A 15,808-nucleotide genomic window follows, 5' to 3' on the forward strand; every position below is an offset into this window, starting at 1 on the left:
GGATTCCTCTCTAATTTCTTGGAATAAGGTTGGTTCATGCATGACCTCATGGTAAATAAGTGGATTGAAGAAGAAATATGTTTAAATTTGAGCATGTATGGCATAAGTTGATGATTTATGTTTATATTTGGCATTTTTGAGGAAGAACCTCCATGGATATGAAGAAATGAAGCTTTTACATGAATAGTTATGATTCTTCACCTTAAATCATGGTTTGATCTTGTGCATGATGCATTTGGGTTTGTTTAGAAGCTAAAATGTTGAAATCAAGTGGGTTCCAAGTGTTTTGGGACTTGGGTTTTCATCAATGTTGAAGTGTTTTTGCAAAAAGGAAAGGTTAAAGCTTGAGAAGAGTCCAGAATTTCAGAATTTCGCGCGGTCCGCTCGAGCGGAGGTATTCCCGCTCGAGCGTGAAAATAGGCCTCCCAGCAGTTTCGGAAAATTGTGCAGTCCGCTCGAGCGGACAAAGTGGCGCTCGAGCGGGGACCTCTTTTTCAGGAAATTTTGAGAAGTTGAATTACTTGATTTTACCATGTTATTGACATCATTTAGCATCTCATAATCATGAAATAGAGTAAAGAAAGGATAATATGGCATGTATTAAGTGATTTAATGATAATGTGTATGGGAGAAATGTGTTCTAATGTTGATAATTGCAGGTCAAGAGGCGAAGACCGTGCAATCGGTTTTGGAAACCCACTGTGAGTAACATTTCTGTAAAGATATGTTATTATGAACTATGTTTTAAATGTATTACGTTATGCTATGCCTTGAAATGAGAATGTTTTCTGTGAACGAACGTCCAGTTTGCGAATCTAGTATGGCATCCATAGATAGTCCTAAGTGGACCAGTTTACGAGATCTCGGTATGTGTTTAATCGGTGTCCGGGACCGGTTACTCTAGTCGTTGGACGACAAATGTTATGTTCTATGGAGTATGCCATTATGTATGTTCTGATATGAGATGATTACGTTTATGGATGATTTATTTTATGGTATATGAATGTGGAATCCGTTCACTACCCCTTTACGTTAATGTTACTTGCTGAGCTTTAGCTCATTGTATGTATATATGTATTTATAGGTGAGCACTCTGGGAGTCAAGCCTAGGCGGGGTCCGAGCCGAGCCGCCGTTTTGAAGCCTACCCGGTGTTTTGGTGCCTCCGAGTTGGGGCTAGGCCTAGAAGGCCGTTAGGAAGCTTGGTTTTGGTTGTGCATGTGGCGTGAGCCTATGTTTTGTACATGAATCTTGTTTATATGTGATGTACAGTTAGTGGGTAAATTAACCACATTTTTGGCATGTAATGTATGTTCATATAAATGCACAGCTCTTTGGACTATTAGTGGTTATTGTTTTCGCTTCCGCGAGCCCCTTTTTATTTATGTTTTGTATAGCAAGGCCTGTGGTAATCTAGGATTACTGGCCGGTCTCGTTGCCAAACTTCTAGGGGCGAGTTTGGGGCGTGACAATTTCTGAAAAGTTACTTGATTAACAAGTAATAAGTACGGGGTAGAAGTTTCAGATTTAGATTGCTGTTCAGTTTGTTCAGTGGCTTTCTCAACGGCTTTTCCTGTTTGTTGTCTTAACTGGTTGTGAAGATATTTAATATCTTTGGTGGCAGCTTCACTTGCAGTTTGCAAGTGTTTGACTTCTGTTTTTCGGATATTAATTCCCATTTTTAAATCCTGAAGTGTAGTTGGTTGTTCTAATACTGGTTTTGTGTGGATTCTGTTAATTACATTTTGGAGATTATAAGAATAGTCGGGTAAATGAGGAGTTTCCTGAATTGTCTGTTGATGTTCATAACACATTTTTAAATATTTCATTTTTATTTCTGGATCTTGGATCTGATCTGCGACAGCAAGCATATCCTTCTGGGTATCAGTTAAAACATTAATACTGCTAGGTTCACCTAAATGTAATCCATTCATTTCTACAATTGATTTCCAATAATTTATTTCTGATATGTGTTCCTGATTTGTATTACAAGGATAGGATTCTTCTGGTTCATCTTCACTAGTGGAAGTGGAATATAACTGATTAATTTCATCTTCAGAAGGGATTTATTCGTCAGTTGAATTTTCGTCCGCTTCAAGGGCTTGAATTATCTGGTCTTTAATGCTTAAATCAAGATTTAATTCATTAACCTTAGATTTAGCTTTTGATTTACATCGGTTTGCATAACGTCCTGTTTGACCACATTTGTAGCACTTAATTTCGGATTTATTTTTACCTTTATTTTTACTGGTTGATCTTTTGGGATAAAACTTCTTAGTAGTTTGCGGATGACTAGTCTTATGGGACTTTTTTCTGAAACGTTTTGAGGATTTCTTATGGGAAATCTTCCGAGTTTTTCCTGGATATTTAATGACGGGTTCATAGGCAAATTGTTCACAAAATTCGCCTAATTCTTTTCTACCTGTAAGATTCTGTTGTTTCATTTGGTGATGCAATTTAAGGTCATTACACAGAGAAAGACCTTCATCGGTAATGATGGAGCAAAGTTGTCCATAAGTGTACTGTTCGTAAGGAATAGACATCCGGTCATGGCGGTCCCAAAGTTTTTTCCTAACACGTTCGGCAAAAAGGGTAGGAAGGCCATCAATAAATTTGGCTTTCCAATGGGTACTGTTACCATCAGGTCGTTGCATAACCTTGACGAGGAAAACATCTTTGTACCACCTAAAGTGGGTAAGAGATGGGCAACGAAGGTTCTGAAGGAGCTCTAGGCCTCGGTCTTGAGAACTGATACTGGTTCCAACAAAATGGAGAATTATGGTCTGGATGAGCGTGTAAACAGCATCCTGCTGTTGGATAGACTGATGTGTGGTAGGATCAACTTCAACTTTAACGGAATTGAGAATTTCTAACTGTTGGGTGAGGGTGAGGATATTATCCCACCATCCTTTGAGTTGTCCGGTAAAACCATTAATAATAAATTTGGCAATGGCTTGGTCCTGGTTACTATACTGGCGGCAAACGGTTGCATACATCAGCATCTGATGTAATTTCTTATAAATGTCGTATTCGGATTCACCATCGATATTCCATTCATAGATGGTTTTGCCATGGTAGCTGCCCTGGTCATTGATGTAAGTCTCTTCATAGAGAACATCAGGTGGAGTCGATCTGGCATAATAGTTCCTACTGGGTGGTAACATAGTAGGTCGAGAGGAACTATACGAATGGAGTTTATTAACAGATGAGGGTTCTTGGAAATTCATTTGGATTTCATAAATTTGTTATGGTGATAAATTATCTTTAGATATAGGCTCAGCTCTAAGCATTTGGATTGAGCCACTGGATTGTCCAGGTGGTGTGGGTGCTGGAGGGCGAACATGTAGTGTTTGCATTTTCTGGAGAAGGGTGTCCATAAATTCGGTATTAGAGGCTTTTAATTTAAAATTAGTAACCTCTAAAGGTGGTTTGATGGAAACTGGATGTAAGGCAGTAGAACCGGTAACTGGTAATGCTAAACTTCTATCTTTGAAGGTAAAAACAGCTTCTTCAATTCTGGTTAATTGTTTACTCATAGTTTGACAGATTAAATTAGTATAATTATTTTGTTTAACTAATAAGCCTTCGGTTTTGGTAAATTTTCCTGATTGAGCATCTATGTAGGCAGTAGCTAGTAATGGTTGACGAGTAGTCTCACCATTAGGAGCTAATTCTAATACTTGAGGTGGCGGATGTAGAGCATTGATTGCTTGTCCTTCTGTTGTAGTCCAGGTTTTATACTGATCTTCAATTGTATTTAGCTGGGGTTGACTAACTGTTTGATACCATTCAACAAAGGGGATCAGTTTCTGTTGTAACTCAAGATGTTGGTAATATTGAGTTTTATATTCTGCTAACTGTTTTGGAGTATGATTGGTAAAATACCAATCCCTAAAATCTCTATATTTATCCTGGTTAAATTCCTGGTTTAATATTTTCCTATTTTCACTTCCTGGTGTAAAATTCATTGGATTTCAAAATTCATGTCATTGGCCGTTGGGCTATCTGATTGAGGTGGTGTTGTATAGACACCATGAGGAATTCTGTTTTGGAATAATCGGATTCCTTGGATTTCTGAATTCATGGGGTCTTCCTGGGGGTCACTAGGTGGCCGACTAGGAGGTCGAGAAGGTATCTGTTGGAAAATAGAGTCAACTGACTGTCTACTAGATTCTGGAAGGTCTACCCGATAGGGTGGAACAGATCGGAAACTATTGTTAGAAAAACTTCTTGGTGCTGTTCTGAAACTAGCATTAGAAGAACTGCTTCGGGTAAGTAAAGGTTTCTGGAATTGAAGGTAAACATTACCTCCTTGTGTCTGAATAACATCATCAATGTTATGTTGAATAATCGGTTTGGGAGGAACAACATTTGGAATATGCCATCTTTCGGGAAATGTTATATCCGTCCAGGGGATTAACTTTGGTACGGCTACCTGACTACTGTAAAGATTGGTTTCAATTAATACCGTTTGTCCTGTTTCAGATTTCTTTCTAACATAAGGATTTAACGTTGTTAAAGCCTTAATATAAATTCTGGAATGTACTGAAAAAGGAGGGGTTCCTGGTTTATACTCATAACCATGAGTAAGAACTCTGAGTTCTAAGACATCAGAAAGATTAGCATCACATAAGGCTATGCTAAGGTTCGGATAAATATCGAAATATACTGGTCCATGAGACAAACTTGTCTCAATAGCTCCCATAAGTGAAGCTTTCCAGTTCAAACATCTACCATCTCTAAGGGTGCATTGGATACTGGTGTTTTGACCGAGAAGAGTCAAAGGTTTGAATGCAATTTGTACTAATCCTATATGGATGCACTTATACTGTTTTAAAAATGGAATGAAATCATTTATATGAATTAAACGGATTATTTCATCATTATTCTGAATACAAGACGCATGTTCAAAGGTCTTGATTATTGTTTTACTGAAAAATTGAAAGTGACCTTTTTTATAAATAGTCTTTGGGTCTACTGTTGGGATAGTCCATTTATCTAAGGCTTCCTTTACATCCTGATAAGCTACTAATTCAGCTGCTTCGGCTAAAGAGGATACTGTATTTCCTACTTTTGTTATTGATTCAGATCCTGGTATTTCTACGGTATTTTCTTGTTATTCAGACATGGATGTATTGTGATCATATATGTCTAATTTATTTAATTTATATTTAGATTATGTGATAATTAAAACTTGGCTCTGATACCATAAATGTCCGGCCAGTTGACTGGCCAGTGTAAAATTTTTAAAATCCTAAAACAAATTTTGCAAGAAGATGGTCGATTGGGGGGACAACCACCTAGACATTCGGCCGGTCATCCAGTGCTCATGCATACTTATAAAGTTAACGACTATCTATAATAATTTAATGAAAGGCTTAGACATTCTTAATTTGATGAAAGATCTGAGATATCTTGAATTTAATATTAGTTTGATGTTATGTTGGATCACAACTTTTATCAATTTTTCATTAAATTTAAATTTGATGAAAAAAATCTGATAAAGGATTGGAAATGATGTTACCCAAGTGTTTATGTCCGACATGTTTGTTTCTTGTCATTGTTGCAGCCTTTAACAGCCTTTATTTTCTACACCATGAAATATATCAAATTGATTTTCGTTGCCGGTGGTTGAAGGTTGCAGTGATAAGAAGTAGAATTCTTGGATGATTATAGAACCCATCATTCCACACTATTTTATTGTTACTCCAAATATTAGTACTTCAAATGAGTATGAATTAGGTTGTATCTAAGAAGGGATGACAAATTGTTGTGAAGTTGGTTCGTTGCTGTAGTGCTTTTTTTTCCTTCTGATTTTCAATTTATGCTTGAGAAAAAACTGATGTTTTGTTCGAGACTTCACCATATAACTGTTCAAACTGAAAAAGAATTCTGCAAATTGGTTTGAAGAGTGATTTTCCTTTGAAGGCAACATGATTCTTGGTATTGGATGTACACATGATTGTAATCCATATGATATAAGCACCAAGTTGGTTGTCATAAACATGATGAGAGAGAGAGAGAGAGAGAGAGAGCTTTGAGTGAATAAAGAATATATACATCATACAAACTTTTGAATCATTTCTCTAACTTCATCCATGACAAGCCATGCTTTATGTCCTCCAATTACTTCTGCTTTCATCTCTCCATCTTTCCATAGCTGCAATACAAACACTACTATATGAAACCCCCCATTATATAAGTGTCTTGAAAGCAATTTACCAAACAAATAATTTGTGTTTTCCAAAATGAAAATAAAAAAACAGAAAATGGGGGTATTGGAGATTGAGCTGACCTGGATAGTTGGCATTTTCTGAGCAAAGCAGCAACACAGAGAACATCAATGTCAGTAGGAAGCAAGGAAAGATGAACCAATAATCATCATCAGATAATGGTGGAAACAATAGATAATATTCGACTGTTTTAACATTAAACTTACAGAAATGTTTCCTCGCTTGACTAGAGCCTGAGGCACTTTGTTGACATCCACACAATAAAATTTCAATCTGTGAAAAAAACAACATTGAGATCAATACTCATATACAATGATTTTGATGTCAAAATTATTTGAAGAAATATTATTTTGCTTAATTTGCTTGATATCTCTCTCTCGCTCAAATCTGAGCTCACAAGATCATTATTAACTTAAGAATTTTGAAATAACCCAATATATATAAGATCTAAAATAAGCAACTTGAATTAAAATATATCCAAAATACAAATACAGGGGTCAGATCGATGAACCTCATTAATAACAAGTACAATTTGTATCGAATTCAAGATACACCCACAACAGAAATAGTATTCTACAGCATAAGAATTCTACACATATGCAACTATGCAGATAGCATAAGAATTCTACACATATGCAACTATGCAGATAGTACACAACCATTAATGTGGGGTGTGGGTTCAAGATGTGTTTCTTTGTCTCACAACAGAGAGAGAGAGAGAGACATTACTTGGTATCGTACTCAGCTGCCATTTTCTCCAATTTAGGCTTCAAATATATGCACTTTCGGCACCAAGAAGCCATCCTATATTAACCCAATGTAAACAACAAATTATTTAACAAAAACCTAAACCTCAAAAACAAATAAATAAAGAGTTCGCATAACACCTTTTGTACACTTCTATTCGAAATCAAAATCATCAAAATCTAGTAATTCAGTAACATCTAGTGTTAGGACTGCGAAAGCTTTAAAAAAAAATGTGTTAGTAAGTATGCATGAAGAAGTATGGCTGCAGAAGATGTACAGAGCTCCTTTCATGTATTTACAATTAGAATTAAAGAGAGAGAGAGAGAGAGAGGGACCAGTCAATGATAATGGGTTGGGAGAATTCTTGAGCTTTGAGTAGGATCTGATCAAGATGATCAGAGTCCAGAATGGGCTCCATCTCAACTACACTGGGTCTTGACAAGTCTGGAAAGAAAGCACCCACTTTGATCAATTCTCTCTTTGCTTTCTTCTTCCACTCATCTTTTCTACTATCAAAACCAAACCCATATGATTTCCACAAAACCAAACAATTCCCACCATGCCAACACTGTTGTTGTTGTTGCTCCCTCTGATTCAGATAGATTTCTCTGCATAGAATCTGAGAATTTGGTGCCAATATAGACATATTCTCTCTCTATCTCTCTCTCCCCACCTTGGAGCTCAAAGGGAGATAAGATATTTACGCTAGTGATGGGTCAGCAAATGAACTTGAATAGAGCTTTGGATTTGGAAATTTTGATGACTTTTAGAATTTTGCATTTTTATATTTATGCTCTGTTTTGTTCGGTTGCAGAGAAAAATGGAGAGATCGGTTCTTATCCTAAAGTCAAGTTGGAATTTGCTGTGCCTTTGGGCACAGCTGTGCTTCCTTGTGGAGTGTTATTCTGGGCCTCTTTTAATAATCTGAATCGTTTATATTGTGAAATTCGTTGAGTAGATCATACATACAAAAAATTAAATTGATTGAATAACTGTAGTTTTATAACCAAAATATATTTATTTTTACAAAAATTAATGATTAATATTCATAAATTTTTAAAAATAATTAAAATCTAACCATATAGTGTGATTATTTAATTAATTTAAATTTTTATATGAATAATATTTTTAAAAAAACTTATAATATAATATGAATAGTCGAAATTATTAAAAAAAATGCAGAATGGACTCCCAGACACAACAGAGGCCCGCAGCACTGTTAAATCCGCAATTACAGGAGGGTAAAGGGCAAAGTCTGTGGCCCCCCCACATGGACCTGCGTTACATAACAGGCTGCTGTGCCTCTTTTTGAGAGTTGGTTCCGCATATTTTTTTGATAATTTAAATCGTTTATATTGTAAAAAATATTATGCATATAAAAAATTAAATTAATTAGATATTTATAACTTTAGAATGAGATATTAATTATTTTTAAAAAGTTATGTTAATGTTTGATTTTTATAAAAGCAAATATACTTTAATTATTAGACTGTAGATATTCAACCAATTTTATTTTTTATATAAATAATTTATTTAACAAATCTTACAATATTAATTTAAATTATCGAAAGAGACTCGAGATAATACTCCACAAGAGTACACAGCAGGATCCCATATCCAACTCCACATAGGAGTTGAGGATTGGACTAGTTTTCGGTTCCAATGGTGTTACTTATCAATTAGTGTACTAATAATATTAGTGTATTAATATATATTATAATATTATAATTATAATTTCACTTATTATATAAATTTAAAATTTTTAAAATTATGTTACATTATTTATTAGTACACTAATTAATATTAATATATCAATTAGTGCATATAATGTTATTCATTTTCAAATTATAGACTCCACTTATTATATAAACTTCAAAGATTCAAAGTCAATAAAATTATGTCATGTCATTCGTAAGTACACTAATTAATATACGAATTGATATGTATAGATTCGTATAGTTTGATTTAGATCTAATTTTAATGATACAATTTGCCAATGTTTAAATTGCTTAAATAATTATAATTGAAAAATATTAGCAATCCAATATATTTTCCTAAATGTTTTATCAAATGTCTTACATAGGTATAGGGTCCATACCATGTGGGTCCTATCCTATGTGAATCCCTCACCCATGTAAAACATCTGATAGAATATTTGATAAAACATTTGAAATGCTTAACATTATTCATTATAATTATATAATTTCATCATACATAAATGTACAGGGAGCAAGATTCTGAAAAGCGGTTGCAGTCGCCGTAACAGTGGCTATGGCGTGGTTACAGTTGCGGGGTGTAAAGGCCGTAGCGTAACGGTTGCAGTAACCGAAACCGTGAATTTTTTTATTTTTCGCACAATTTGAAAAAAAACTTACCGATACGCATATTTTTTTCCCATGATCATATTTATTGGGTTAAAAATAAATATTGATCAATTTTTATAAATTTTTAAGTATGATCCAATATATTTCATATTTTTAAATCACTGTAAACTTAGTTTTTTACATTTTATTTTAATAATTAATGACTTTATATTATACAAAAAATCAATCACTAACTATTATATATAAGATAAACAATTACAAAAGTAAGAGAATAAATAAGAGCCTATATATATATATATATATTTACATATTTTAACCAAGCCAAATAGATAATGACCACACTTATTATTATTATTATTTTTAAACAATATATAGATAGACACACACAAACAAAATGGTTGAGTGATAGCAGCTGAATAGAATAGCATAGGTCTTACAACTTCAACAAATCAATAACATGCTCATCTTTCCTCGTCTCTCTCTCTATCTCTTACTCCTCAATTTTCTCTCTTTATCTTCCCTCTTCTTTCTATCCCTCTTTCTTCATTTTTAGCTTTTTTTTTTGTGTGTTTTTTCGAAAGAAACAGTTTGGAACCGTTACGTAACGGGGCGTAACAGGCTGTTATGGCTATTACGGCACTGTTACGACCACTATGACAGCCGCTACGGCCGACACACCTGTGAATATCAATCACATTGCAAAAGCGGCTGTAACGGGTGGCGGTAACCGCCAAAACCATTACGTAACGGCGTTATGTAACGGTTGCGGCCGCTTTTTAAAACCTTGACAGGGAGCAAATATTCCGCGGAGCCCGTACTCCTTTCGTCCAAGCTCCTTGTCTATCCGATCGACTTGCGAACACAACGGCGGTGAGCTATCCGGCGGTGTGTGGCCGCAAAAACCCCTCCGACGGTCAAGTTAGCACACACACTCAGGAAGAGAGAGATATATCACAATGAGTGTTTCTCACCAAATGATGTTTCATCCCTAGCATGGGGGGCGCAGTCATGCTTATATACTTTCTGCACTAACTCTGTACCCATTAGTCTCTTGACTCGTGGAGCTGTTCTCCCATCTGTCAGCACAAATCCAGCGAACACCACCTAACCAAACCGTCAGACAACATTAGCAGGAACTCGGGCAGCCCGACGGCATTACCTCGGCCTTCCACGACCGTGCTGCGTAACCTGCCTGAGTGCTCTACTCGCCGAGCCCCATAACGGCCGAGCTCGGTAGCATTTCGGCAGAACCAAGCTCAAGACAGGTCGGCCGGTGAACAGAAGACATTTCCCGCCGAGCTACGCGTGTGACCCATGGAACCCGGGTTGGCAGGCGGTCATCTCGGCCAAGTAAGCTCGATCTAAACATGGGACCTGAACCTCAGGCCTGGGCCTCGACCGAGCAAGATCAACTCTAGGGAAGCCCTAGTTAGCTCAGTTTAAACAGGGGACCCGAGCCATGACCGAGTGAAACCCACTCGGAATAGGCCCAAATTAGCTCGGCCCTATCCAGTCTGACTTCCTCCACGGCCCAAAGCCAGATTATAAATCTCCCTCTCATTTGCCCCTTAATTTCGTCCGCGCAAGCGTAACTGGGATTACCTGATCCGAACGGGGTAGATTCTCCCCCGGTTCTTAGTTCGCGAAACGTTAATCGCGTTAATCCCTAAGCTCAATTTTTTGATTTGCTCGGTTGACGTCTCAATTCGCCTTCCTGTCTCTTCAATACTGACGCCGCCGTCAATGGGGACACGTGTCGATCATTTATTGGTCTCGAGCAGCCAACCCAGCTGTCTCTTCAGATTCAAATGTAGGCGGTTTTTTTCTCCTATAAACACGCTACATCCCCCTTCATTTTCTTCCTACTGTCTCTCTTTCATTCCAGACGACCTGCAGTGCCCTTCATTGTTTTTTCAAGCTCCATTCTTGCTTTCTACCGCATTCGTGCTTGAAGACTCAACTTCTGCCCCATTCTGGTAAGTTCTTCGAACCCCTTTATTGCCTTTTCATTTGGGATTTCACATTTTTGGGCATGAAAAACCATTGGTTTTAGGATATAACCCCCCAAAACCCTCCTTTGCCCCTGTTCTCTTTACTGTTCTTCAACCTTAGTGATGAACACATGAGAATCTGGGGCGGATCGGGCTCCAGGTCTTCGTTTGATCCCAAAAAACACCAACACTGAGCAAGTTGTCGGTTTGCAAAACTCGCATATGAACCGAGGTAACAAAGTGCGGGACCGCTCAACCGAGCTAAAATCTAGCCCGCCTGAGCGACCGAGCTTTTGGGTTTACTCTTGTGACCGAGATGGTTAGGCACTCCTTTTGACCAAGCTAAAGTCAAGCTCATTTTGCGCGACCGCGCTCCCGCTTACACTTAAACTTCCTTTTACTGCAGAATCCAAGGGGACCACGCACCAATACTGAGGCTCTCTAAGGCCGAGCAGCCATCAACCGAGAAATTTGCCAAACCAACACAGCTATGCTAAAACTAGCCGGCTACACATGGGGCGCTACCGCTTCCTGGTTGACATGTCGGCTGCACTAGCCGCGTTCCGGGAGGAATACGGTGTCCCCGCCGACGTACATCTAGAGCTCGGTGCCGAGGACACAACCCCTTAGGGCAGACTAGACCAGTGCACTTTCACTGTGCTTTCTATTATTGAAGGCGACCTTCGCTTCCCGGTCAACCGTTTAATGTGCGAGTTCCTGAGGCGCACCGGGCTAGCACCAACCCAAGTTTCAACCAACACTTATAAGATAATTAACGGGATAGCCGAGCTGAACAACCAGCTAGGCCTGCGCCTAGGGCTAGCCGTGATACTTCGCCAGTACACCCTAGGGCATACCGCTGATGGTCTAAACTACTATTTAAAAATCAGACCGAGCAAGGAGAAGATAGTAACCGTCACCCCAGATAAAGACATGCATAACGATGAATTTTTTTGGGTGTCCAGTAATTATGAAACAGCCGACGTGCTGGGCTGGTATATCAGCAAGAACTTCGGTTCAACATGTAAGCCGTGCTAACTGCTCGGTTAAATTACTTTCCTTCACTATTCTGTACTTAATATCTTTTCTTCTTTTCTATTTGCAGCCATTGAAGCTTTGTAAGCCCACTACTACAACCCCAACGAATCAATCATCAGAACCGGGCTTCGGTACAGTAACCGGGATTGCCACGAACTTCTCTGTTACATACCGATCTACAGATACTCCGCTCCCCGCCGGAGTAGAGTGACAGACTTCCTCCGAGCGCCGTCCCCACCTCTTGACCCAACACTACCAGACGTGCCCCTTATTCGATTGATCGAAGCAGAGGAGATGGCGAAACAAAGCCGCATAAAAAATCTAATCACCGCCACATCCACCGAGCTACCAAGCGTCCCTTCCCGCACAGCCGTTGCCAGTCAATCAAGCGGGGCCGTGGTCGCGTTGGCGTCAACCGTCGCGTTACAAACAAGCAAGGAAAGCCGCCGCGCTGGTAAAAGGCCTCGCACCGCCGATCCCTCAGTCGAGCTTGTAGCGGAGTTGAACACCAAGCAACCAGCGGTCACAACTGACCCAACGCCTCCATGGAAGCCCCAACTAAAGCATCGGAGAAAAGAGATCCCGACCAATGCTTCGGTCAAAGGGGACAAAGAGCACCACCTCACCTTCGATCTAATCAAAGCCTTGCTTCTGCCGAGTGATGTAACCGGCAGTGACCACGTGCTGGACACCCGGCTCGTGAAGTCCTCGGTCAAGTCTATGACCCGGGTAAGAATTTCGCATGCTTTATTCAAATTTTTCCAAGTGTTTGCTCGATTTCCTTTCTATAATCAAACTCTTTTCTTGTAGGCCACCCAGAAACAACATCTGGTGATGGAGCGGATTCATAGATTTCGGCAGAAGGCGACGGATGCTGCCAGCCAGGTTGAGCACCTTCAAATCGAGCTGGGGCGGTCGAAAGCTTCTTTTGAGATTGCGAACTCAAACAACTCCAAATTGCTCGGCCAACATGGAGCCGCCGAGCAAGAAAGAGATGCTCTTCGGGCCGAGCTGGAAGCGTTGAAACAAGCAAGGAAGGATGAGCTGGATGAGGCAAACAATGAAGGTTTTAAGGAGGCCGAGGAAAACTACACCAAGCAAGTTCGTGCCACCCAGGACATTTTGTTCAAGGCCGGCTGGAAGGTTGCTTGCAAACAGCTCGGCTAAGGATCTGGAACTGACGTGTTTGCCTCTCCCACAGCTGCTTTCCTGCCGACGTACATGGTGCCATACGCTAACGATGTCTTCAGCGTATTGCAAGCTGAGGCCGAGGAAGAAGGCGCAGAGGAAGCCGAGAAAAATGCTGAGGGGGATAACCGCCCAAAGCAGGCCACCAAGTTGAGACCGACGTCCAAGAAACCACAACCACGGTCGACCTGGAGACAACTGCAACCTGGGATGACTTCGCCGATCTATCTCCCTTAGTTTAGTTTTCTTTTTCTCCTTTTTTGTTTTTAGGAATGTAACCAGGCTGCCAGTCCCACCGTATGTAATTTTGTTTCACATCAATGAAAAGTTCTGATTTCGTTAACTGTTGTACTGCATGTTGCACTATGTTTCATCATCTCGGCAAAAACCTTTAACAAAATGTCAACTATTTTGGCCGAGATAAAGCACCTCAGCTAAACCTTTTGAGTTGTGCAAATCATCAACACCATTAGCCGGGACAAAACATCTCGACAAAAGCCCCGAGGAAATCATCAACTCATCTAGTCGAGGTAAACCATCTCAGTTGAAAACATAGTTGAGTAAACCATCAACTCATTTAATCGGAGTAAAACATCTCGGTTGAAATCACAGGTGAGTAAACCATCAACTCATTTAACCGGAATAAAACATCTCGGTTGAAATCACAGGTGAGTAAACCATCAACTCATTTAACCGGAATAAAATATCTTGGTTGAAATCACAGAGTTGAACAAATCATCAACTCATTTAACTGGAGTAAAACATCTCGGTTGAAATCACAGAATTGAACAAATCATCAATTCATTTAATCGGAGTAAAACATCTCGGTTGAAATCACAGAGTTAAACAAATCATTAACTCATTTAATCGAAGTAAAACATCTTGGTTGAAATCACAGAGGTGAACAAATCATCAACTCATTTAACCAGAGTAAAACATCTCGGTTGAAATCACAGAGTTGAACAAATCATCAACTCACTTAAACGGAGTAAAACATCTCGGTTGAAATCACAGAGTTGAACAAATCATCAACTCATTTAATCGGAGTAAAACATCTCGGTTGACACCTCAAAGTAAGCATTGAAAACAACAGAATGCTTCAGCGAAGATAAGGCACTTCTATTAGATTGACAAAAAGAGTCTTTCATTCAGAAGTGTAAGGCAAATAAGTCATTCCTCAAAAGAATCACATAAAAACTAAAAATAGTACAGTTTGAGATTAGCCGCATTCCATGGCCGGGGTATGCCCTTTCCTTCCAAATCTTCCAAGTGGTATGCCCCTTTGCTTGCCAGTCCATTATCTTGTAAGGCCCTTCCTAATTTGCCCCTAGCTTGCCTTCGCCAGGCACCAGTGTGTTGCCCATAACCTTCCTTAGAACCTAGTCGCCCACTTTGAATAGTCTGGGGTGCACGGTTTTGTTATATTTCCTGAACAATTCTTGTTGGTATGCGGCCACGTGGATTAAATCTTTTTGTCGGCGCTCTTCAGCTAGGTCCAATTCCAGGGCGACTGCTTCAGAATTCAACTCGGGCTCAAAATTTTCACTGTGGATAGTGGGCATGCTGATTTCCAATGGGATAATCGCCTCCATGCCGTGTGCCAGGGCAAAAGGAGTTTCCCCGGTAGATCACCTCGGGGTCATTCGATATGCCCAAAGGACACTTGGAAGTTCCTCGACCCATTTTCTTTTGGCTTTCTCAAGTATTTTCTTCAACCCATCAAGAATGGTCTTGTTTGATACTTTGGCTTGGCCGTTAGACTGCGGGTAAGTCGGGGTGGAGTTATAAAATTCAATTTTCAATTCCTCACAAATCCTCTAAATAAGCGCTCGTCAAATTGGGTGCCATTATCAGAAATCAGAATCTTGGGGACGCCAAACCGCATTACCACATTCTACCAGATAAACCATTTGACATCTTTCTCCTTGATAGTTGCTAAGGGCTCAGCTTCAACCCATTTGGTGAAGTAGTCCGTAGCCGCGATGAAGAACTTCTGGTTGCCTGGTGCCGTTGGGAGTGGTCCCACTATGTCCAGTCCCCACATCGCAAAGGCCAAGGGCTTGTGAGGGGAAGAAGTTCTCTGATCGGTTGGTGAATTTGATAGGCGAACTTCTGGCACTTCTCACATTTGCGAACATATTTCTGAGCGTCCGCTTACATGCACGGCCACCAATATCCTTTCGAGATAGCACAGTAGGCCAAAGATCTTCCCCTGATGTGACTGCCGCATATGCCTTCATGAATCTCGTACAGGAAAGCTTCCACGCTGCTTGGGTGTACACACTTAAG

At 39.5% G+C, this 15,808-nt stretch overlaps 1 protein-coding gene across 1 annotated transcript; it reads right to left on the minus strand.

Annotated features, from left to right (window-relative positions):
- Nucleotides 1-5,897: 5,897 nt before the first annotated feature.
- Nucleotides 5,898-7,788, minus strand: WCRKC1 (WCRKC thioredoxin 1). The gene is made up of 5 exons (XM_028200603.2): nucleotides 7,314-7,788; nucleotides 6,961-7,035; nucleotides 6,438-6,504; nucleotides 6,294-6,311; nucleotides 5,898-6,158 (listed from the first exon to the last, which is right to left on the minus strand). Exons 1-5 carry the CDS (start codon nucleotides 7,622-7,624, stop codon nucleotides 6,060-6,062), a joined length of 570 nt encoding a protein of 189 aa, XP_028056404.2. The 5' UTR covers nucleotides 7,625-7,788; the 3' UTR covers nucleotides 5,898-6,059.
- Nucleotides 7,789-15,808: the final 8,020 nt, after the last annotated feature.

The sequence above is a fragment of the Camellia sinensis genome, chromosome 10 (assembly GCF_055761805.1).
Source record: "Camellia sinensis isolate YWXY chromosome 10, ASM5576180v1, whole genome shotgun sequence".
NCBI classification, from domain to species: domain Eukaryota; kingdom Viridiplantae; phylum Streptophyta; class Magnoliopsida; order Ericales; family Theaceae; genus Camellia; species Camellia sinensis.